Source organism: Podarcis muralis, chromosome 1 (assembly GCF_964188315.1).
Source record: "Podarcis muralis chromosome 1, rPodMur119.hap1.1, whole genome shotgun sequence".
Taxonomy (NCBI): Eukaryota; Metazoa; Chordata; class Lepidosauria; order Squamata; family Lacertidae; genus Podarcis; species Podarcis muralis.
Genome location: NC_135655.1, coordinates 79,063,872 through 79,085,665, shown reverse-complemented (window position 1 = coordinate 79,085,665; position 21,794 = coordinate 79,063,872). Strand labels below are relative to the sequence as shown.

Below are 21,794 nucleotides of genomic sequence, written 5' to 3'. Positions count from 1 at the left end.
ACTAAGCGGAAACTCAGAGCCAGGCAGTGAGCCGGCGGAAAGACTTACGAGCCCTTCCCCTCCTCTGTCTCGCCCAGTGGCGTCTGAGCCAATAGCAGGCACCGCTCTGAAAAACCGCGCTTCCCATTGGAGCGCGGCGGCGGTGACGCTCTTTGAAAATAGGAGCGGGCGGCGTGCCTGACGTACCGAACCCTGGGCGGTTTTTCTCGTTTGGCGTGAGGGGCTCTCCGGCTCGTGCGGCGGCCGGACAAACGGGACTTGCGGCGGAGCGACGGGGGCCCAGCCCAAGTGAGTTTACAAGCCGTGGAGGGGGGGGGGGAAGGGGGCGCGAGGGGAGGCTTTCGGAGGTCGGTCTCTTGGGGACACCGGCCGTTGCTCGGCCGGCTGCGGCAGAGAGCCGGGGAGAGGATGTAGGTGGCGTCTCGGCGGGCGTGGTGGGTGTCTGGAGCGGAGGGGCGCCTGAGGAGCCTTACAGAGCTTTGCACGGGGGGGGGGGTTCAAATGCGGCCCTCCAGGTATATCTACCCGACCCTCCAGGCGTCATCCATTCTGCCCCTCTCACTAACTCTCGTCCATGGCCTTTATGCCTAACACCAGTGTGCTACTGACCAGGGCTTGTGTTTGGGAATGGACAGGAGCTTACAAAAACCTGTTCTTTTTGCATGGCTCGAATGCAAATTGGTGCGCGAAGAGGTCGTGGCTGCTGGTGGTACTCCGCCTCCTTTTTCCTCTGCTCGCTGCAGGATGCTCTCCTTGGGCTTCAGAAGCTTTCCTCTCCCCCCCCCCCCCGCGCAACCTCTTTATAGGACGTGGTGTTTCCCCAGAGGGGGCTGGCAAGGCAGAAGCATCAAGTGGTTATCCGCTTTGAGATTTTCTAAAAATATATAAAGCGGTATAGAAATATAATAATAATAAAAATAATAAAAATATGTCTACTCAGAAGTAAGCTCCACCCAGTGCTCATGGGTATGCGGGTCTTTTATAGGGCTGCAGCCTGGGAACTACTTGGAGGGGATGCCAGGCTGCTTGGCGACTCCAGGAGCTGGTGGGTTGAGGGTCAGACCAAGCTGCAGGGAGGTATTGTAAGCATACACAAGTTCAGGGGTATTTACTCTCCATCAGCTCGTTCTCAGTAACAAGAGTGTCTCTTAGTTTCCGTATTCGGCTGCCAGGTTTGAATTTAGCAGGGCAAGCCCGAACAGGAGGAATGGGAGGAGAATGGGAGCTACAGCAGTTAACTATAGCATAGTTCACCACTCCTGCTCAGGCTGCACAGCAAAAGCATTTTGGTTCCTGAAATTCATTCTGATTGTGCGGGTAAAATATAACTGATAGAATTCTATAGGATGTGGTATTAGTGTGTGGAAACAGTCAAGATCCAATGATCCCCAGACATGCAGCTCCAGATGGTGGCAGTGTCAGGTGCCATCCTGGCATCTAGGCATCTTCACTTGGTCGCAAGTGGCCGATAGGTGCAAAATGCTCAGCACCTGGCTAATTTTGAACACTGTAAATTTGTGTCTAACTTGGAGCAAGACCCATTTTACTTTGTGGCATTTAGGGACATGGGATTGCAGTCTCAGGGCTGTGTCACACATTACAGAAGTAGGCGTTCCTCCTGTCCCAATGCATACGTGACAACATGTATTTTTTTTAAATAAAAAATGGTGTATAGTTGGGTGCCTACCCGTCTCTCTGCCAAATGGTGGCAAGAGTCCATGGGGCTCCAGGCACTCACCCAGTGTCTGTGTTCCTTTGGAAAATTGAGACACGGCAGAGGCTGTTGTAGCTTTAAGAAATATGGTTTATTCACCTATTTACACTTTTAGTCTGCATGGAGGGATTCCAGACCTTACAACATGGTCATTTCAAAAGGAACTTGTACCCCACAGCAGTGCAGCCCTGGAGTCCAAGGCATCTCTCCAACCCAACTCTGCAGATAGCCCACCCAAAGATAGATCCTAGCCCTCTTCCTGCTGCTTCTTCCCAGTACCCATTGCTACCAGGTTCCCTTTTCCTGTTGCCTCAAACACAGTTACCATGGCAACCTTCCAAATACCTGTCTCTGTTTGCACCTGTGGACAGGTGTGTTTTTTTTAGTAGCCCTAGCTTGGCCAGGTCATTTTGCATAGGCTAGCTCAGGAATTTCTCTGCAGCTTATATTTCTCCCTTCACATTCCAGTAATCAAAATCCAACCATTTAATAATTTCTAGGGTATAGTTTCCCCCCACCACTATAACAATATTTAATGGGAACATGTGAGAGGTTGCAGCAGTTGAGACACTGGCTGTCTGATTATATTTTTTGCAAGAGATGTGTAGTGAAAGCCACAGACCCTGCTGCCTTTTGCTCACTTCTGTTTTTAAGATGTAGAGTGGCCTTGAGGTACAGGAGGCAGGCAGAAGGTTGAGAAAACTATTTGAGTTTTGCAACATGATGCTGTTTTACATTGTAGCAATATGCTTCCTACCATTTTGTGGGGAGATCAATGGATTTTTGTTTTTTTGTGCCTTGAGCAAGAAGTCTCTTTCATTTTTGCAGGCCAAGCCATGTGGAAGATGGGGAACCCAGTGATGCCGGAAGAACGTGCAAGGAAGAAACTTGCTGAATTTCTACAAAATATTGACAACAATGACTGTGTGTGGATGGATGAGATTATTGAAGAGGCTAAAAAGATGTTTACGAGGTATGAGCGAGAGATCTAGAAATGGTGCCCCAAAGCATGAGTTTTTTGTTCTATGAATCCATTGAAATCACAACAGCCCATAAGCTGTGTATATACAATAGGTTAAGACTAGGTTTGTCACCCATGCTAGATTAATTTTAAATCAAGGCAACGGTAAATATGCAAGGAAAAGATATTTACTTACAGCATATCTAAAAACATAATCAAACATCACATATTAAAAACTTCCCAATACAGTGCTGCCTTCAGATGTCTTCTAAAAGTTGTGTAGTTTTTTATCTTTACATCTGAAGGGAGGGCATTTCACAGGGACTACCGAGCAGGCCCTCTGCCTGTTTCCCTGTAACTTCGCTTCTCGCAGTGAAGGAACCAGCAGCAGGACTTTGGTGTCTGGACTGAGCCATGGGGGTAGAAATGTTTCAGGTATACTGAACCACCCTGAGACTCTTGGGTATAGGGCGGTATATAAATTCAAATTATTAATAATAATAATAATAATAATAATAATAATAATACTGGGACAAGGCCATTTAGGGCTTTAAAGGTCAGCACCAACACTTTGAATTGTGCTTGGAAACGTACTGGGAACCAGTGAAGATCCTTTAGGACCAGTGTTATATGGTCCCCGGCAGCCACTCCCAGTCACCATTCTAGCTGCCGCATTCTGGATTGGTTGTAGTTTCCAAGTCACCTTCAAAGGTAGCCCCACGTAGAGCACATTGCAGTAGTCCAAGCGGGAAATAACCAGAGCCTACACTACTCTGGCAAGACAGTCTCCAGAGAATGCTTCTGGTTGGATGTTACAAACTTTTTTCAAAAAGATTTGATGAAGTGAAGCACCGTGAGGGCCGAGCAAAGTTGTTGACCTTTTCTTTTTTAGGATTGAAGCTGTTGAGCTTTTTGGGGGATTTTACCCCAAAGCGAGATTACATGCTTGGAAGCTAAAGCTACAATTGTAGGGCATATAATTCTCATATGCTATATTATTAGAGAATATGTTACAGTATTAATGTGTTTTCTCATGTGGGAGTATACAACAAAGTGATTACTCCATCAGATGTAGTACAGTACAGAATTTTATTGTATCAGGCTACCATCTTATTCAGTGTCATTAGTCTCTGGGTTTCAGGAAGTTTGATGCTGTGCCAGGGTCAGAAACCAGACTGGCTTTGGTAAAAGAATCCCAAGCTGCAAACAATATCCTGAACTTCAATGTTTTTTCCTAGTCTTTACCAAAACGAGAACTTGAAAGATGAACTTTGAATGAAAGTGGGATATCTGCAATTTTAACCTGTCATCAAGCCATTGCTTCTGAGGAAAATGTTGACATTCTCGGTCTCCAATAGCTTGACCTCTGTAGGAATCGATACCTTGATTGTTCCAATCCTACAGCATGAATTGTGTGAATTGGTCTGAAATAAGAAATTGCCATTCAGTGAGTAGTTGGCAATATTCCTAGGTAAAGGCACTTGGCAGACCAGAATTTAAACTGCTGCTCTTATCTCAAAATAGTGGCTCCAGTGATGAACCTGAGCTGATGCCAAAAACACCATCACAGAAGAGTCATAGGAAAAAGAAGCGTTTTTCTTCTGTTAAGAATGATCACTTTGCTACAAAGAGGTAGGGAATGTATTTGTGGGCTAAGTAGCAGGGAATAATCTGGAAGATAATGTTTAAAATTCCTAGTTCTTACTTCAGGAAAATGTCTAGATTGGGTTGCAATGTTTACGGTATTTGATTAGCTAAATATGTTTTGAAGATTTTAAAATGTGTCCTTTTGTGCTTTTGTAATGAGGGATGGATTGTAAATGTTTATTAAAATTAAAAATAATTACCGCCAGGAGATCTCCACACACTACCTCACAAAGCACATCACAACAAGGATAGGACTTTCCTAATTCCATCTACCAGGTGTCCCAGGATGCAAATCTGAAAGGAATCCCTCTCTCTGTCCCTGTCCATCAGCCAGTCTCTTAGTCTGTTGTCTGTTGTAAGCAACATAGTTACCCTGAATCAAAAGACAAGGTATAAATCTTTAAAATAAATATTGATTCACAGTAATTTCATCAGCCCAAGATTTGAATGATATATAAGTGGTAAATTGTTGATGTAACATTTCTCACTCAGTTTGTCTAGGATTTTTCAGTTCAGCTACGCTATTGTCCCTTGCAACACCAAATTGGTTTTATAACTCCATTTCTGCCAGCTTTGGCACGCAGTCAGCTTAGTCCCCATTGCTTTCCTTACAATGTGTTTCTTTTATCAGGTTGTCAAGAAGAGAGAGTACTCGGTTATTTTCCAAACGGATTACCCGAAGTCGGAAAAACTTGGAAATTAATGTAGAGAATGCCTCCCCTTGTCATCGTGTTACTAGATCTCGGGCTGCCTCATCTGCCAGAGTCTCAGATGCTTCTCTTAAGAAACTATCTTTCAATTTAGCCAAAGATCGGTTACCACTAGTAGTAATCAGTGCTAATGAGAGGCGTAGTGCAGAACTGCAGGCAAAAAAAGTGCTACCTCAGACAGATACAGCTGATTTGATTCTTAAATTATCTGAGGAGGGGTCTCCTATAAAGAGATCACCTTTGACCAAAACTTGCCTTGTGGCGAAAGAAACTCCTGAAGCCGAAATAAAAGAGGGACGGGGAATATGCAAGATGAAAATAGCAGAAGTACCCGGTGCCGCTGAAAACAAAGAATCCAGTACTCAGAACCAAGAACCAAGTGCCCAGAACCAAGAGGACAGCTGGGCTTCTGAATCAGAGGCTGCTCAGAAGTTAAAACAGAGCTCACAAGCACCCACTACTTCAAAAGCAAACCGTCGCTCAGTCCGCCTAAGCAGGACCTCCAGAGCCTCTATGGCTGAGAGATACTCACTCAGTACTAAAAGGGAAAGAATGATCCGGAGATCTAGTCGGAAGTCTTTGTCAAAGCGGAAAACATCCCAGCAGTCATTATCTGCTAGGCATGAAAGTTGTAAGTTTCAATAATGTGAGATAAGAGTACAAAAAAAAGTGTTGCTGCTTTTACCTTGTAGCAGGCTAGCTTGATATGAACTGCAAAATGCTTCCAATATTTAAGATTTATTTCTTTATTTATTATTTTGGTTAGGCTTCTTTCCACTCTCTTGATAACTTACTTTGTAGTTTCCAATAACTCAAGGCAAAAGTAAGGTTTAAAATTGAAGGTGATGTATTGGAATAATTTTACTCTATACTCAAGTGAGACTTTGTCTTGAAACATCTGCTTCCTATTTTTTAAATCTATCCTAAGTAATGTGGTGCAGGCCTTAAGTACATCTAGGGGAAACCTACTGCTATCATTTAGCTTTGGGGGCACTTAGCAATAGTTGGATCTTGGGATAGGTGGATGCTGCCAAAATGTCCCATACTTGCTGCCCATCAGTTGCCAGCTGAGAAGGTAGGTCTTCTGCCAGTTTTGGGCGTTGTATCACCTTTGTATCTCAGAGGAAAGTGATCCAGAGACATGAAGCTGCTGTGGAACAGTCACTGTTAGGTGCTTACATAAATTGTGCATAGCCAGAGGCTCCAATGAGAAGAGGCATGGTCATAAAATGTTTGGGATGCCTGCCAGTGATGCGTGTAGATTTGTGTTCATTTGTAACCTGCTTTCAAATTGGCATGTGCAGTGAATAATGGGCAGTAAACATTTTAAATAAAAGAAAAACAGTGGCCACCAGGAGATCTGTATACACTGCCTCACAAAGCACATCACAACATCCTACTCTCATCCTCCAGCTACAAAAGGAGCAGCTGCATCCAGCTTATTGCTTGCTGACAATTTTGTGATGTAGGGAAGCTAATGCATTCTGTATATGCTACAGAAAGTAGTCCTGGAGTATAAATTAACCATGGTTAGGTGTCTGTCTTAGAATGTGTTTCAGACTCCTTACCAGGCGGAATTAGCAAAAACGTTTCCAGTCACATCAAATTATTTGTCCAGTACTGAAGATTTTAAAATTTGAACACTTGTCCCTTAGCCCATGGTAGACCCCAGTGGTGCTTAAGGAGGTCCAGGATGCTGTTATATATTGTGAGGTGCAGTGTAAGAGCCAGGATGCTTCTGCGGATGTTTGACTTTGTTGGAGATGTAACCTCATGTCTCTTCTCATTCAGGTCATGTTGCTGTGGCTGAAGAAATTACTGAATCTGGGTGAGTTGGAATTAGAATCTTAGATTATTATTTTTTAAAGTGATAATTTAGGAGACGTGGCTAACTGAGGAGCTAAATGGTAGCTTAACTACCACAAGAAGATAAACAGATCAAGTGGGCTTTAAAAAGCGATTTAAAATACAGCTGTCAGGGGCTCAGGAGCAGAGGCACAGGGGAGAGAGGAAATGGAGAGCGAAGGGGAAGAATCTGAGGGCAGCGGAGGGGAGAATGACAGTGACCTGAGAGATTCCATGAGCCTCTCCAGCGAATCAGAAGATTCCCAGAAGGGGGCGCCGATGGTCAGGGCAAGAGGGGTCCCAGGGGGGACGCACCAGAAGCAAGGGGCCAGCGGGGACTCCCAAAGCAGCAGCGGGAGATCAGGACCAGCTTCCCCACCAGAGCGTAGCGGGGGGGAAGAGTCCCATGTGTCAGGGCCAGCGTCTCCTCCAGCAGGGAGAGAAGATGAGTCAGGACTGACCACGCCTCTATCGGAGAGTGGGGGAACGGAGGGGAGGTCAGATCCAGCTAGCCTCCGCAAAGGGGGAAGCAGTGACAAGAGCAGTGTAACGGTCAGGAGGAAGGTGACCGGCTGGGCGCGCGCGCCAAGTTCGAATGTACAGGCGCGCAGGACAGCAGAAAACCCGGATTGGGAACCAGGTCCTAAAGCCCGTCGGAGGCAGGGGAAAGACTCAGGGGACTCAGCGTCAGAAGAGTCTAGGAAGGGGAAGACCCCAGCGGACAGGCGGACCCAGAGGAGGAAAGAGCAAAGGAAGAGGTGGAGCAAGGCTAGAGTCTTAAACTGGTGTCTGGGGGGAGGAGACTCAGACGGAGCTTCGGCGGTCTAGAGTTTGAGATGTAGAGCTGCGCGCCACGGCTGTGAAAGCGAAACTGAGCTTCAATAAAGACTGTTTTATATAACAACGAACTGGCGTTGGTCCTTTGTGAGCTGGGACCTAGGGCAGCTCTGACAACAGCAATTTACAGCTCCAATAAGGTAATGCTCCGGGGACTACAAAGTCCAAAAAGCAAAATGCTAAAACTTGATTTAAGGGAGGAAACATCTGTTCTGAGGACTTGGACAAGGCCTCAGACTCTGAAATGGCACATCAACAAAAAGGCAGGAGCTCAGCTTTCTAAATGTGGGATGATAGAGAGTCATATGCTTACATAACCTAAATCCAGCAAGAGCTAGCTTCAGACTGGGCAACTACTCTAGCCCCCTTTGAAAGATGGTTTGACACACTATCAGGAACCGTAAAGAAATTTCCAAAACAGCTAATGAAGCTGTGAATACAGCCCTTGAAAACCAGTCTGAAATTCAATTGCTCCAAATGACAACTGATTATGTAGCACTTAGGCTAGAAGAATTACCTGAAAAAGAGGGAGGGGGAGGTACGGATGCATTTATAATCAACAGGACCATGAATCTCTCTGCCTCCAGTGGATTTAGAGTGGGCTCATAGACTCCTGAGCAGGTGAAACTCCAAGAGACAGTTTGATCACTACAGGCTCAAGGATAGTCTTCAAAGTCATTGGGAATATCTGGAATATAAAATATAATGATTCCACGAATAAAATCTGATTAATTAGCCCTGCCATGCTCAGAAGAGCCTTTCATGTACAGTATATGTAACTGCTCTGAAAGCAGCAGGCATATCATAAGCTTATTGTTCCTCACAAAGGAAGAGCGTGGATTGTAAGCACATACAGCAGGCTGATAATATGCTTAAAATGCTTCAGCTCCAGCTTCCAGAAAACACTAAACACTGCCCAAATGAGAATGAAACATACCCTGGTTCACCAAAGGGGGAAGAACAAACAATACATTGCATGCCCTATAGTTTTCTATGGCCACTCAAGTCTTTTTGCTACAGCCTTACTACAGCCATGATTCTGACAGTCCTGTGGCAGGAAGGGAGGACAGGGAGATATTGTAACAGCCCCCTTTTGCTCCCACCTAAGCCCAGATTGCATGGAGCAGCTCTCCACTGCCTCCATGACTACCTGCTGGTTGAAGCCTGTATTCTTGGCAAATTATGTTTACAGAGTTCACTGTTTTATTTATAGATCTGGTCAAAGTCTAGGTACTTATTCTGACAGTACAAGTCTTGCTATTCTCGACCCTATTAACAGTCCTTCATGGTAGTTCTGTCTTTTCCTTCCTTTCCTTTTCTTTTTTTTGCCCTACTATATGCTGAACTTCCCTCCACATTATGGTAGAAACTTGTAGATTGGTGAAAGCGCGATCGCTTAATGTAAAGGATTTAGTGCTGCTGTTAAAAGAGCAGAAGTAGACTCTATCTTGCAAAAGGAAGGAATGGACATTATGCTTTAAGAAACTCTGAAGCTGGGTAAAGATTCCACAAAAGTGGACTTGTACAGACCAATAGCACTTATAAATGTGGATGCTAAGCTTTTCGCTGCCATTATAGTGAAGCACTTGAATGTTTTTATAACCTCCTACATCTCCCCTGACCGGACATGCTTCATGCCATTTTGAAGCATTGCAGGATCGGTAAGAAGGGTTCTTGATATAATTTATGAATTGCAGTCTAAAGAAATGTCAGTATTGTTACTTTCCCTGGATGCCTTTAAGGCCTTCAATAGAACATACCCATCTCTCTTAACTGTTCCTCATAAGGCTTGGTTTCCAGACCATTTATCATCTTGGCCACTCCTCTGCACAGGTTTCAAGTTGTCAGTGACACCACATACACAATGTATTTTTTGTGGAAATTGTATTAAATAACTAGACTTGTACCCAGACAGAAAAGAAAGGAAATGGTGAATCTATTTTTGAAAGCATGGCAGCAGTGAGGTGTTGTATGGGCTTTCTGTAGTCTAGTATGAGCTGAGGCTAGAGTTCAGCTGATAGGTTGATAACTTCATTTCATTACTTCAATGCATTTAAAGATACAATGAAATGATAAGACCAATTAAAACTCATGCTGCAAGATAGGAGCATGAAAGGAATTTGCAAAGTTTTTACTATTAAAAATATGCATACCTTTTCTCTCTTAGACTGATGATAGAGCCACCATCTCAGAAGGTAAGTTCTAAAGAAGACTAAAAGAAGCTTAAGGCCACAATCCATTTACCCAGCAGTAAGCCCCACTGCGGGACGCAGGTGGCGCTGTTGGTAAAACCTCAGCGCCTAGGACTTGCCGATCGCATGGTCGGCGGTTCGAATCCCCGCGGGGGGGGGGTGCGCTCCTGTCGTTCGGTCCCAGCGCCTGCCAACCTAGCAGTTCGCAAGCACCCCCGGGTGCAAGTAGATAAATAGGGACTGCTTACCAGCGGGAAGGTAAACGGCGTTTCCGTGTGCTGCGCTGGCTCGCCAGATGCAGCTTGTCACGCTGGCCACGTGACCTGGAAGTTTCTCCGGACAGCGACCTATAGAGTGAGATGAGCGCACAACCCTAGAGTCTGTCAAGACTGGCCCGTACGGGCAGGGGTACCTTTACCTTTACCTTAAGCCCCACTCAACTCTATGTGACTCATTTTTGGGTAGAACTGTGTGATTAGCAACCATCCAGACTCAAGCAGGGGGGAGTGTAATGTGCATGGAAGAGTTGGATGACATTCCATGGTGCATCTTCAGGGTACATCTGTCCTGCCTCCAGACCTGCTCAACACTGACATGCTGGATGAGATGTTTTGACAGAAACTGCACGTTCAGAGTTAAACACACACAGACTTAATCTGCAGTCAATCCTTTGAAGTTCATGATTGCATCATTTGAGCCTGTGCATGTTGGATTCCACATTAGTGAACCTGAGTGCTGTCCTAGAATGCCTTCTTTCCTATGGCTCTCACTGAAGTGCCAACATAATTTTTAGAGATACTCGAAGGGGCTTAGTCTGCCTAACATTATTTGTGCTAAATCGTTAAAGGACCCACTTAGTTGTCTAGTGATTACACATCTATGGGAGGGGCTTGTACTGAGAAGGAATTTGCCTTTGCTGCAGGTTGATGAGAACCCTCGCATGTCCCTTCGTTCTCACAAGGCCAGTATGCAAGCAGTTATCAAACCTGTGGAACAAGATGGAGATGACAAAGGTCAGTATACTCCTTGGCTAAGTAGCAGTAGAAGGTAAACGGTGAGTTGGATAGAATGTATTTTGAGGAAAGGCAAGTTTACAAGCCTATTTGCAAGATGCTCAGTTGCTCAAGCAAAAATAATGACTTGACTGGCCAATGTGGTATAGTAGATGGTGTATTAGTGTTTGACTGAGAAGTCCAGGTTCAAATCCTAGTTTGGCTATGAAGTTAATGAGGTGAGCTTCAGCCAGTTTTCTCTTGAACTAATCTACATTGAAAAATTGTTGTGAGGAAGCACTGTATGCTGCCATGAGGTCTTGGAAAGGAAGGGTCCTATAAAAATTCATAGCAAATTTGGCTATGTCACATACACAGGCATTCAGCTGGATCTTTCCTCCACTTACGTTTGAGTTGTTCCCCAGCTTGTTTCCTTGCCCTAAGCTCTGGAGTATACTAAGGAGCCAAACGAGCTCCATGAAGTGGCGCTCAGGGGTGGTCATGTTAACAGCCTGAGCCATTCAGATTTCCAGAGGTCAGCCAGAGCTTTGACAGGAGCACACATCATATCAGCCAGAAAATCCCTCAGAGCAACCTGGAAACCTACTGGATCCATCAGCTTCCAAGGCCAAACCATCCTCATAAATCTCAACCGGAAGTGATCTGACCATGACAAGGGACTAATGTCAATATGCCCAACTTTCAGATTAACCTCTTCCTGCCCAACTGAAAAAGGGTCTTGCGTATGTTGGAAGATGCCTGCCTGCTAGGCAGGTGCCAGGTCCCAAGAGACTCACAGAATGTATTCCTGCATATTTGCTGAATAAGGATGAAATCTCATCATGTATTGGCAATATGCTTAGTCTAAAGTAGGTTTCACCTCTTGCTGTTCAGTATAAACTTGGAAAGCACTGGCTAGTCCTATTGTGTTGTATGAGTTTTAGTTGGTAAAGCTTGAGGATGTGGACAAGGTGCTTGGATTGGTCAGGGTGACCATTAGGGCTCTTAGCCTTGCCCCTCTTGGCTTGTTAAAAACTAGTGGGGAGGGGAAAGCTGGCTGGGCCAGGGAGGTGATTAATGCCTCCTTGCGAGAGGGGGCTAGTCCCTGCCTACTTGAAGGAGGCAGTGATGAAACCACTCCTTAACAAATCCTCCCTGGATTTGGAAAATCTAAGTAACTACCAACCAGTTGTTTGTGTCTCTTTCCTGGATCAGATCCAGGCGCTTATGCAGGAAACTTATTTTCTATATCTATTGGAGGTTTAGGCCCAATTTTGGCACAGAAACTGCTTTGGTTGCCCTGTGTGAGGACCACTGTCAGGCGAAATGTTGTCCCTGTTAATTTTCTTTGACTTCTCAGTGGCTTTCAATGCTATCAACCATGGTATCATTTTGGTGCAGCTGCCCAAGCTATGGGTGGGTGGCACCACTTTGCAGAGTTTTTGGTCCTACTTGGATGGTTGTTCCCAGAGGGCGTTGCTTTGGGAGTGTTCTTCAGTTCCATGGAGCCTTCAATGTGGGGGAGCCTTCTCAAGGTTTGATTTTATCCCCTGTGCTGTTCAACATCTACATGAAACCACTGAGTGGAGTTATCCAGAGGGTTGGAGTACATTGTCAGCAATATCCTGGTGACACACAGCTCTACTTCTCCTTTACATCTGCAGGAGAGGTAGTGGATGTGCTGGACTGTTGTCTTGCCTTAGTAATGGACTAGATTAGAGGCAACAAACTGAAGCTCAATCCAAATAAGACTGAGACACTGCTAGTGGGCAGTTCCCTAGATCAGATGACTAGGAAGTTGCCTGCTCTTGATGGGGTTACACTTCCTTTGAAGGAGTGGGTATGGCTCTTGAGGGTGCTTCTGGAACCATTGCTATCTCTTGAGACTCAGTTGGCCTTAGTGATGCGGAGTGCCTTCCATAAGCTTCTGCTGGTGGCCCAGCTGTGCCCCTATCTGGACAGGGACAGCCTAACTACTGTTGTCTATGCTCTGGTACATCTCTAGATTAGATTATTGCAGTGCTGGACTGCCTCTGAAGATGGTTCGGAAACTTCAGCTAATGCAGAATTCAGCGGCATTGGCTGCCATTTAGTTTCTGGGCCCCATTCAAAGTGCTGGTTTTGACCTATAAAGCCTTCAGCAGCTCAGAACAGCAATACCCCAAGGACCGCCTGTCTCCATATGAACCTACCTAGACCCTCATCCTCTGAGGCCCTTCTTTGTGTGCCTCCACAAGAGGTCCAGAAGGTTACAACATGAGAATGGTCCTTTTCTACAGAACTGTACTCCCCATTTGTGAAATGTTCTCCCCAAGGAGGTACAGCTGGCACCTTCATTATACACCTTTAGGTGCCAGGCGAAAAATGTTTCTCTTTAACCTGGCCTTTGGCTGACTACCATCTGATTCCCTTTTAAATGTTTTGTGGAAGGGGGGTGGGTTTATTGGTTTGTTTCTGTTCTTATTTTTATTATGTATTTTGCCTTTTTTATATTGTAACTTAATGGTGTGAACTGCCCTGAGATCTATGGTATAGGGCTAATAATAATATCAACTCTGCCCTGACAACTAGAAGTATTCATCCATTTGTTGACTAAACAACTTTGGCTTCAGGTCTTTGCTACATAAAATACTTCCACCATCACTAATTGTAGCTCTCTTTCTCTGTATGCAGGGGGAAGTTCTGAAAAGAGTGATGAGGTGCAAAAGCAGCCCCAGAGTGCTAGGTATGTTTTCTTCGGACAAAACCTCCATGGAGCAAAACAAGATGATGATATCTGAGGATTAGGTGCTTAATTGTTCTATTTGGTTGACACCTGTATGCAGGTTGAAGGTGCTAGGATCTAAACAGTGGAAGAATGGAAGGAGAGGAAGTGAAGGGAAGATACAAGATGGGTATTCTTACAGTTTTTTTCTCCTGTGCGGAGAGAGAGGATTTTCAGAGAAGACTGCAAGCATCATGAGAATAGGAGAGCAGGTCCATTGGCTGGTTGATGGGTAGCTCCTATGTGAGAGGATAGTTAATTAAAATACTTAACTGAGCAGCTATATTTCTTCTGGCCTCAAAGGACCCTAAGCAACAGAGAATGGAGCCAGAGTCCTGTACTTCCCCTGGTAATTCTGAGACAAGGAGGTGGTTGACTTCTCTGCTGGTGCATCCTATGAAATGAACCCTGTATTAATATTTAATATTTACAGGAGGAAGCCAAGCTATAAAAGAGCAGTTTATGAGGAAGATGAAGCACAGCACTCAGAGGAGGACTTCTCCCCTGCAAGGAAAAGGCCTGTATCTCCACAGTGCCCTGCCAGCAAAGTAAGTCGAGAATTCCATCTTTGGGAGCGAACCAGGTCCCATCATTTGCCTTCCAGGGCCTGATCACTTCCTGTATTTTTCAGGTTGTCCGTCCTTTCAAGACATTCTTGCATACAGTGCATAAGAACCGAGTGCTCATGATGACCCCTGGCTCTTTGAGTCGAAGTGCAACCATGAAATCATTCATCAAACAAAACACTCCTATCCAAGCCACTCCCCAGGTAGAGTGAAGTCCTTTTTTAAAAAAAATCCATGTATACCACCTTGAGTTCCTAGGATGAAAGGATGGATGTAAATGTAAGAAATAAATTGCACAAAAACTTCACATGGGCTTAAGGGAAGGAGGAGCTTTAAGAGTAAGAGGGCTTAAGAGACTGAAAGGACTGACATTGGATTGGATGAGAGCAACATTTCTCCTTTGCGTTGAGCTAACCAGCTTATGTCTTTGACTGCAGGTTATGAATTACTCCATCCCCACTCCATAGCTTAGCTTTTTAGTGATCTTTTAGCATAAGTTTATTGCATGCCATTTGGTTAAATCCATTATTTCTTCTTGGGTTAAACAGGGCTTGACTGGTGAAGCATGGCAGATTGCTGTCATTTGGTGAAGAGAGTTGAATAGGGCAAATCCTATATCAACTAGTGGTCTAGTTCTTTTGTATTGTTGGCAATGAAATACTGATAATTTGGGTGCTAACTTCCAAAGGGATTAATTATGTCTCAATCTTCTCTTCGTACAGCGGGGGTTTGTTGTAAGTAACAACATTTGGTCTCACAGTAGCTGTATTTGTATATCATTAACATGTTGTGTTATCTAATGGCATTCTTAACCTGCATAGTGACTTAACATTGCTTCCTCTTTTTAAGATGGAATTCTAGCATTTTATTTAGTGCTTATTAGGGTAATCTTACTAAAAAGTAGATAATGGGTAAGCATTGTGCTATTTTGTTCCCTGTAGTAAGAAAGCCACAACCATTTCAAAACACAATAATCAATAACTGCCATTTCTTCTCTTGAATGTCTTAACATTTTTTCTGTTTAATTATTTTAAGTTTAGAATAAAGTGCAAAAAAGAAACTAAATGCATTCTTAAGGTCTTGGTTCAGTTTGCATTGGTGGATTTGGCCTTGGCTCTGGTGGTCCAGAGCTTTTTCACTTCCATTATGCACACTTACATGGTATGATCATTGAATTCAGGAAGACTTCCTTCTAAATAGGGATGCCTATTTTCCTCCTTCCTTACGTTTGTTAGAAAGTAACTACATAGCTTATTTTGGGCAGATTAAAAGGCTAAGGTTACCTATCAGCTTCATTTTTTTCATCTAAGGCAGTAGATAAAACCCTTTTTTTTTTTTACCATGAGCTAGCCCAATCATATTGGCTGCTGCATTTTTATACTCCTTACAAGTTCTATTCATGCATGGATATTGACAGAAGTACCCAAAATGAAAGAATTTTTGCAGGTGTGTTGCTTCTGTCAATATTGTGTGATGGTGATAGTGGAAATAGCATCTGTTTCTATGTAACTGAAGGCAAAGGAGCCCTGTCTTGTGCTGGATCTACCTGTCAAATCACTTGATGTCTTGTCTGAGGTCTGGGCATTTCTAGACTGCATGTGTATCAGGAAGTGTAGGGTGCAATACTTCAAGAAGGTAGACAGAAATTACCAGCGTGTTGTTGCTATGTGATTCTTCCTACCCAATCCACCATAAGGTGCATCAAAGCCTTTCTGAAATAAGTAAAAGATGCATGCTCTAGGTTTAACAATGCATTCAAGTACTATAGAGAGTGTTGTCTAATCACTAACTGTTTGCTGTGATTTAGCTGGGGGGGGGGGAGGAGTGTAGAACAGGCATTGTGAGGGATTGAGCAGTTCTTGCCTATCTTGCTCTTGGGGAAAATTGGTGGCTAAATTTGTGCTCTCTTTTTGTAGCTACTACACTTTCACGGCAAAGGATGTTTTCACTGTTAGGAACATTTGCCACAGTGGAGAGAATAGTTCCTTCCAGTTCTGTTGCCTGTCTTCTACCGGGGGTGGGTTTCCATATTACAGTAATTTAACAGACACATCATTTTATTCATGTGTGCTAATGAACTTCCTTCCCTACCTAGCAAAAGGAAAGAGAACGGTTAGAGTCCCAAAGAAAGAGGGAGGAAGCAGAACAACTAAGGAGGCAGAAACTGGAGGAGGGGAAAAAGCAGCGGCTGGAGGAGATAAAGCGGTATGCATACATAGACATCCTTCCAGTTACTCCTTTCCTGGTTTTGCCTTGGAGCTTTTTCTAACTGAACTCCTGTGTGCCATCAGGAAGCGCGAAGATCGCCTTCGCAAGGTGTTGCAGGCTCGGGAACGGGTAGAGCAGATGGAAGAAGAGAAGAGAAGGCGGCTTGAGCAAAAGCTTGCTCAGCATGAGGAGAAAAATGAGAAGGTGAACATGAATATGGCCAGAGAGCATTTTGGAAACATGTGTTCTTCAGAGTTTAATTATCTCTTTGGAAATCCTAACCACTCTCATCAGGGGAATATGCCCCATTGTATTCAGTAGGACTTAGTTTCTGAGTAGACCTGGTTAGGATTGTGCTGATAGCCTTATCAACCCAATAAGTCCCTCCCTCCATGTGTTTGTCTTGTTAAAGCAGTGAAGGGCTTAGAGTGTTTGGTACGTTATAAAGGACATATCTCTTACATTACTGTCTTAGGCTTATCTTGTTTTTAAAAGAAACATGACCTGTATAATGGCAAGATATACACAACCTATTGTAGGTGCGTGAGGAAAAACTGGCAGAGGACAAAGTTAAGAAGAAGGTAGCCGCCAAGAAGTTGGAAGAACTTGAAGCCCGGCGGAAACAAGAAGAAGATGCCCGTAAAAAAAGAGCTCTGCAGCTGGTAAGGGCAGGGGTGTGGGGATGGCTGGCCATGTAGGACAGTAGGCGCACCCCTGTTGAGGCTAAATTCAAAGCCATGTAGCTGCAGGATTTGAAGAGGCTACGCTTTCAAGTATTTCTATGTCTTTCATGGTCACCGAATCTGTAGTGATTTTTAAGGTAATTGCTACTTTAGCATAGTATATAGCTCCAGTTAAGGATCTTTTAAAAAAATAATAATGTCTGCCTCTTCATCAAGCTTCAGAGGTTGACAACCTGAAGGGGAAACTTTACTAGAAATCTAAGTCTAATTTATAAGTTTGTCTTGCCTGAAGTATTCACTGTTGCTATTCACCTATGTTTCATAGGTGAATAGCAATTGAATACTTCAGGGTAGTTGTCCCAGGTGGAGTTGAGGATTTGATTCATGCCATGCAGATGTTTATGCATAATCTATATGACTTCACTACAGCTCTTTAGGTCATTATACTAAGAGGAGTTGGCAAAAGTTTTTTGTTTTATAAGGAGGGCCCTGCTGGGTCAGATCAAAGGCCTGTCTAATCCAGTATCCTTTCGTCCCAGTGGCCAGCCAGATGGGCGGGGTATAAATAAATTTATTTTTTAAAATTATTATTATTATTAGTCCCAAAGCAGGGCATGAGTGCAATAGCACTAGCCTGCTGTGTTTATCTTTTCAGGAGGAAGAGCGAAGGCACAAGGAGCAAATGCAGAAAAAACGGGAAGAAGAGGAACAAGAAAAGGCTAGAAAGATTGCAGAGCAGCATCAGTTGGAACTAGAAAGGGAGAGAAAGCTGTGTGCTGAGAGAGAACTAGAGAAGAGGCGAGAACAGGAGAGGCTCCAAGCACAGCGGTAAGAACAGAATGACTGAGCAACCCACTTGAGAAGGCTTCCAGTCACTCAGCACAGCCAGTCTATATAGGGCAGAGTGAAAACTTGCTCCTCCTGGTCTGCTGCTGATACCCTGCCCCCTTCAAAGGCTAATACTGGCCAGTTTAAATTTCTAAAAATGGCAGACAATCCCATCATCCCCCACTGCCAGTCATAGCTGAAGCCAGCAGCTAGCACCAAAGGGAGGATGGGGCTGCTCTCCCACCCCCGAGGGAGCTGGGCCAGGCCGCAACAGTCGCCCACCCCAGGAAAGGGTAGGTGTTCTGTTCACCAATCTAAAAAATATGGCTGTGGATGAAGCTGTGAGGGGGGAATGATGTGAGCCCCAAGGTGTATTCCACAGGCTGTTGGGAGTGCTGCTCAAGCTAATGCTGTGTGTACAGGTCATGCTTAAGGTCATGATCCCCTTCTTTCTTTGGATGGTAATGAAGTGTCTTTTGTCTGCAAGGGAGCATGAGCAGAAAGAGAAGGAGAAGGCTGCTCGGCTGCATAAAGAGGTTTTAGCAGCAGCCAAAGAGAAGGAGCGACTCAGAAAAGAGTTAGAGGAAAAGGAGAGGAAATTGGTAAGTGGCTCTCATGTTTCTATCACATTAATATATTCCTTATACTAAAAGGTATGTTTTCAGCTCCCCAAATCTGGGTCCGGTTGCTTTAGGGGAAATTTAAATTGACAGACCCTGTATGCTTCTTCCTGGAGTGCACTGTGTCATCAAGTGTAGGGTGGGAGCAGTGACCTATCAACAGCACTGTGTGGCCTTTTTGTGTTTTAGCAGGAACAGCGGCAACAAGAAGAGAAGAGAGAGAAAGCTGCTTCTGAGGCTGAGGCCAAGGCTTCCAGCAAACAGCTGAATACAACAGTGGTTATCGAGGTGAGCTACAAACCACAGATCAGGCATTGAAAGGAGTAATGATGGCCCTGTTGACTTGCTCTATAAGAGAGCATGTGCTGCAATGCACAGGCTTACCCACAGAGGCACATTACCTTCACTGTGCCTTGAGGCCACTTAATAAAGGCTTTGAACACATGTTGTTCTGACCCAGTTATTTCCAAGTCTGCCTTCTGCAACCTGGAGCACTAGATTGACTGCAGCTCCCATGATAGGAGTTGTAGTCCAAACACCTGGAGGGCACAAGATTGGGGAAGGCTGCTCTTAAGTGAACAGCTACATTAAATGGAGCAATATATCTTAAACCCTGAAAAGGGCAGCATGCCAAAATCATATACTTTTCTGTAAACTTTTATTGCAAAATATTGAAGTGCTGCTTCCCACTTTGTATGTGTGTGTGGGGGGGGGGGTCTTTTGTTGCTGACCCTATTTCCCCTTCTTGGTTAACTTACTTCATACATGTGAGAATTTTGAGAATCTTACCATCTCTTCTCCCTCACCCCCTTGGATTTCGTAGGCAGAGACATAACTTGAAAGTGCAGTGGCAGAATTTAAAACATACACTCCAATTAAAGGAGGTAGTTGTGAATGAGGAAGAATATTTAGACGCATGTTACACATTGGAGAATACGTACAGATCTGTTGGCAAGTGGGGTTTGCTATAGTTGGTGTGAAAAATAAACTGTTAATGATAACTGGAATTTGGAATTTTTGCTTTGGACCGTCAGCTTCTTGCTGGTTGACAGATGGTTATCTCAAAGGAGAACGCTGTACTGTATAAAAGAAGGCACCTTTAAAAAATATTGATGTGGCCATTGTAAGAAAAGTTGTGCTTCTTTAACTTTGAAAAGAGATTTGTTGCTGGTGGAACGAGAGGTCAGAGGGCCTAGGGCATGATTGGTTTCAGTGTGTTTTAATTGAGGGGGGGCATGCTGCTGGGTGAAGTTAGCCATATTGACTCGTAGTTTGTCAGGTGTTGGTGATTCATCATGCTCTTCTGATAGAATAAGTTCTTTCCTAAAAGGCTGTATTGAGATTCTAGCGCCGAGCAACAACACTAAGTTGGTAAAGCATGAGACTCTTAATCTCAAGGTTGTGGGTTCAAGCTCCATGTTGGGCAAAAGATTCCTGCATTGCAGGGGTTTGGACTAGATGACCCTTGTGGGTCCTTCCAACTCTACAATTCTGTGATTGTAACTTTGCCAGCAAAATCTGGTTCTATACCCAGTGACTTAGCTCTCCCCTCATCTTCTTTCCAGAACTCTACTAGCTGTAATTCCTACCCGATGACACCACAAGGCCCTAAACAGCCCAAGATTGATGTGAATAATTATGGAATGGATTTGAACAGTGATGATTCAACAGATGATGAGAGTCAACCCCGCAAACCCATACCTGCTTGGGCTACTGGTTTGTTTGAATCCTTTATAGTTGAACTTTCCTTATATTACTGTATGGAATGGGCTGCTTCAAGGTGTGATGGTGAAGGTGCAAAGACCACTAGCTTTTCCTCCATGAATTTGTCTATCTGCTGCTATTAGTCATGATAGCGGAATGGAACTTGTGTGTTCAGAAGCAGCATGCCCCTGAATACTAGGTTTAAAGGAGGAAGAGGCATTTAGCTGGCCACTGGATGCTGGGATAGACAAACCTTTAGTCTGACCAAGCTTGCAATGCTGTCTACTTAATGTTTATGCTCAAGTACTTGAGTGTTTATTAATATCTTTGTTCTCGGGGGGGGGGGGGGGAATAGCTTTTTTCTGACTTCCAGCCTGCAACTTAGGAAAGTGCTAGGAATCAGGTGTTGGTACTTCCAAGTCGTTTGAGAATATATAGTACATCATTGTCTTACTTACTTACTTACTTACTTACTTACTTACTTACTTACTTACCTTTTTATTATAACAGTAAGCTCACCACTTATGCACATTTAACTTAAGTGCATTCAGCTTTATACGCATCACAATTTAAAAAAATTAGAAAGGGGGCAGGGTTCTAGGGAAATGACACTGGCAATCCCACCCAGGATTTAACCTAATGTGTTTTGACTAGATGCAATTTTGGCTTTAGGGATGTAACGTTCGCATAAGTTGTGGGCTTACTGTATAGAACACATAAAAATTACATCCCTGTATTGATGCCCAGTATTTCTGTTCTGTAAAGCCGAGTCTGGGATATAATGAAACGGCACCTTTCTTTTTAAAAAAAAAAAAAAAAAAGACTGTTCAGTCCATGCTCGCCTTTTTTTAAAAAATGGACTGTGCTAATGGAAAGTCTTTCACAAGAGCAGTGGAACGTCCCCAGTTGCAAGAAACCATAGTGCTTGAATCCTATTTGCTGGTTTCCCTTAGGCATCTGTTCACTGTGAGAACAAAATGTTGGACAAGATGGGCCATTAGCCTGATCCAGCAGGCTCTTAGGTTCATTGGATGCAACCTACTATCTTTGAGTTGAGTGCTTCATGAGCATTATTAATGGCACATAAAACTTGGTTAATTGGCTTCAACTGACTGTACGCTGTTCTTCTTTCCCTTAGGAAATCTACTAAGCCAGGCAATCATACATCAGTATTACAAACCACTTGACACCACTGCCCTCTTTGGAGTTGTGAAGAGCCCTAAACTAGAAGAAATATTCAAGAAGAGCAAGCCGCGTTACTTCAAACGCACCAGTTCTGCAGTGTGGAACTCTCCACCATTCCCAGGTGGCAGAAATGTACCATATGCTTTAAAGATATGATGTTTTCTAGATCTCATGGATGTGTGGTATTTTTGTTCAAGAAGTTTATTTCTGTTTTAAATGTTGAGTCCCTTTTTTCTTGTTTATATTAATAAATGTTGCACTTCTAAGGGCAGTTTTTGTCTCTGTGATGGGGAGAAGAGAGTACAGATTGCCAGCTGAAATTGGCAAGGATGAGTGAA

General features: G+C 44.0%; 1 protein-coding gene across 1 annotated transcript; it reads left to right on the top strand.

Annotated features, from left to right (window-relative positions):
- The first annotated feature begins 82 nt into the window (after positions 1–82).
- Positions 83–21,722, top strand: INCENP (inner centromere protein). The gene is made up of 18 exons (XM_028736637.2): positions 83–288; positions 2,543–2,687; positions 4,200–4,307; positions 4,954–5,663; positions 6,824–6,860; positions 9,882–9,909; positions 10,829–10,919; positions 13,572–13,623; positions 14,096–14,210; positions 14,294–14,431; positions 16,324–16,433; positions 16,520–16,640; positions 16,976–17,098; positions 17,775–17,947; positions 18,435–18,549; positions 18,757–18,855; positions 20,133–20,283; positions 21,410–21,722. The coding sequence occupies exons 2-18, from the start codon at positions 2,551–2,553 to the stop codon at positions 21,610–21,612; spliced, it is 2,511 nt and encodes an 836-aa protein (XP_028592470.2). The 5' UTR covers positions 83–288; positions 2,543–2,550; the 3' UTR covers positions 21,613–21,722.
- The last annotated feature ends 72 nt before the right edge of the window (positions 21,723–21,794 follow it).

What these genes read in the sequence shown, in the direction of transcription:
- INCENP (XM_028736637.2), top strand. Translation starts at nt 2,551, where the DNA reads ATGTGGAAGATGGGGAACCCAGTGATGCCGGAAGAACGTGCAAGGAAG. An exon ending in GATCACTTTGCTACAAAGAG is followed by an intron (nt 4,308 to 4,953) that starts GTAGGGAATGTA and finishes TTCTTTTATCAG; the next exon opens with GTTGTCAAGAAGAGAGAGTA. An exon ending in ACAAGATGGAGATGACAAAG is followed by an intron (nt 10,920 to 13,571) that starts GTCAGTATACTC and finishes CTCTGTATGCAG; the next exon opens with GGGGAAGTTCTGAAAAGAGT.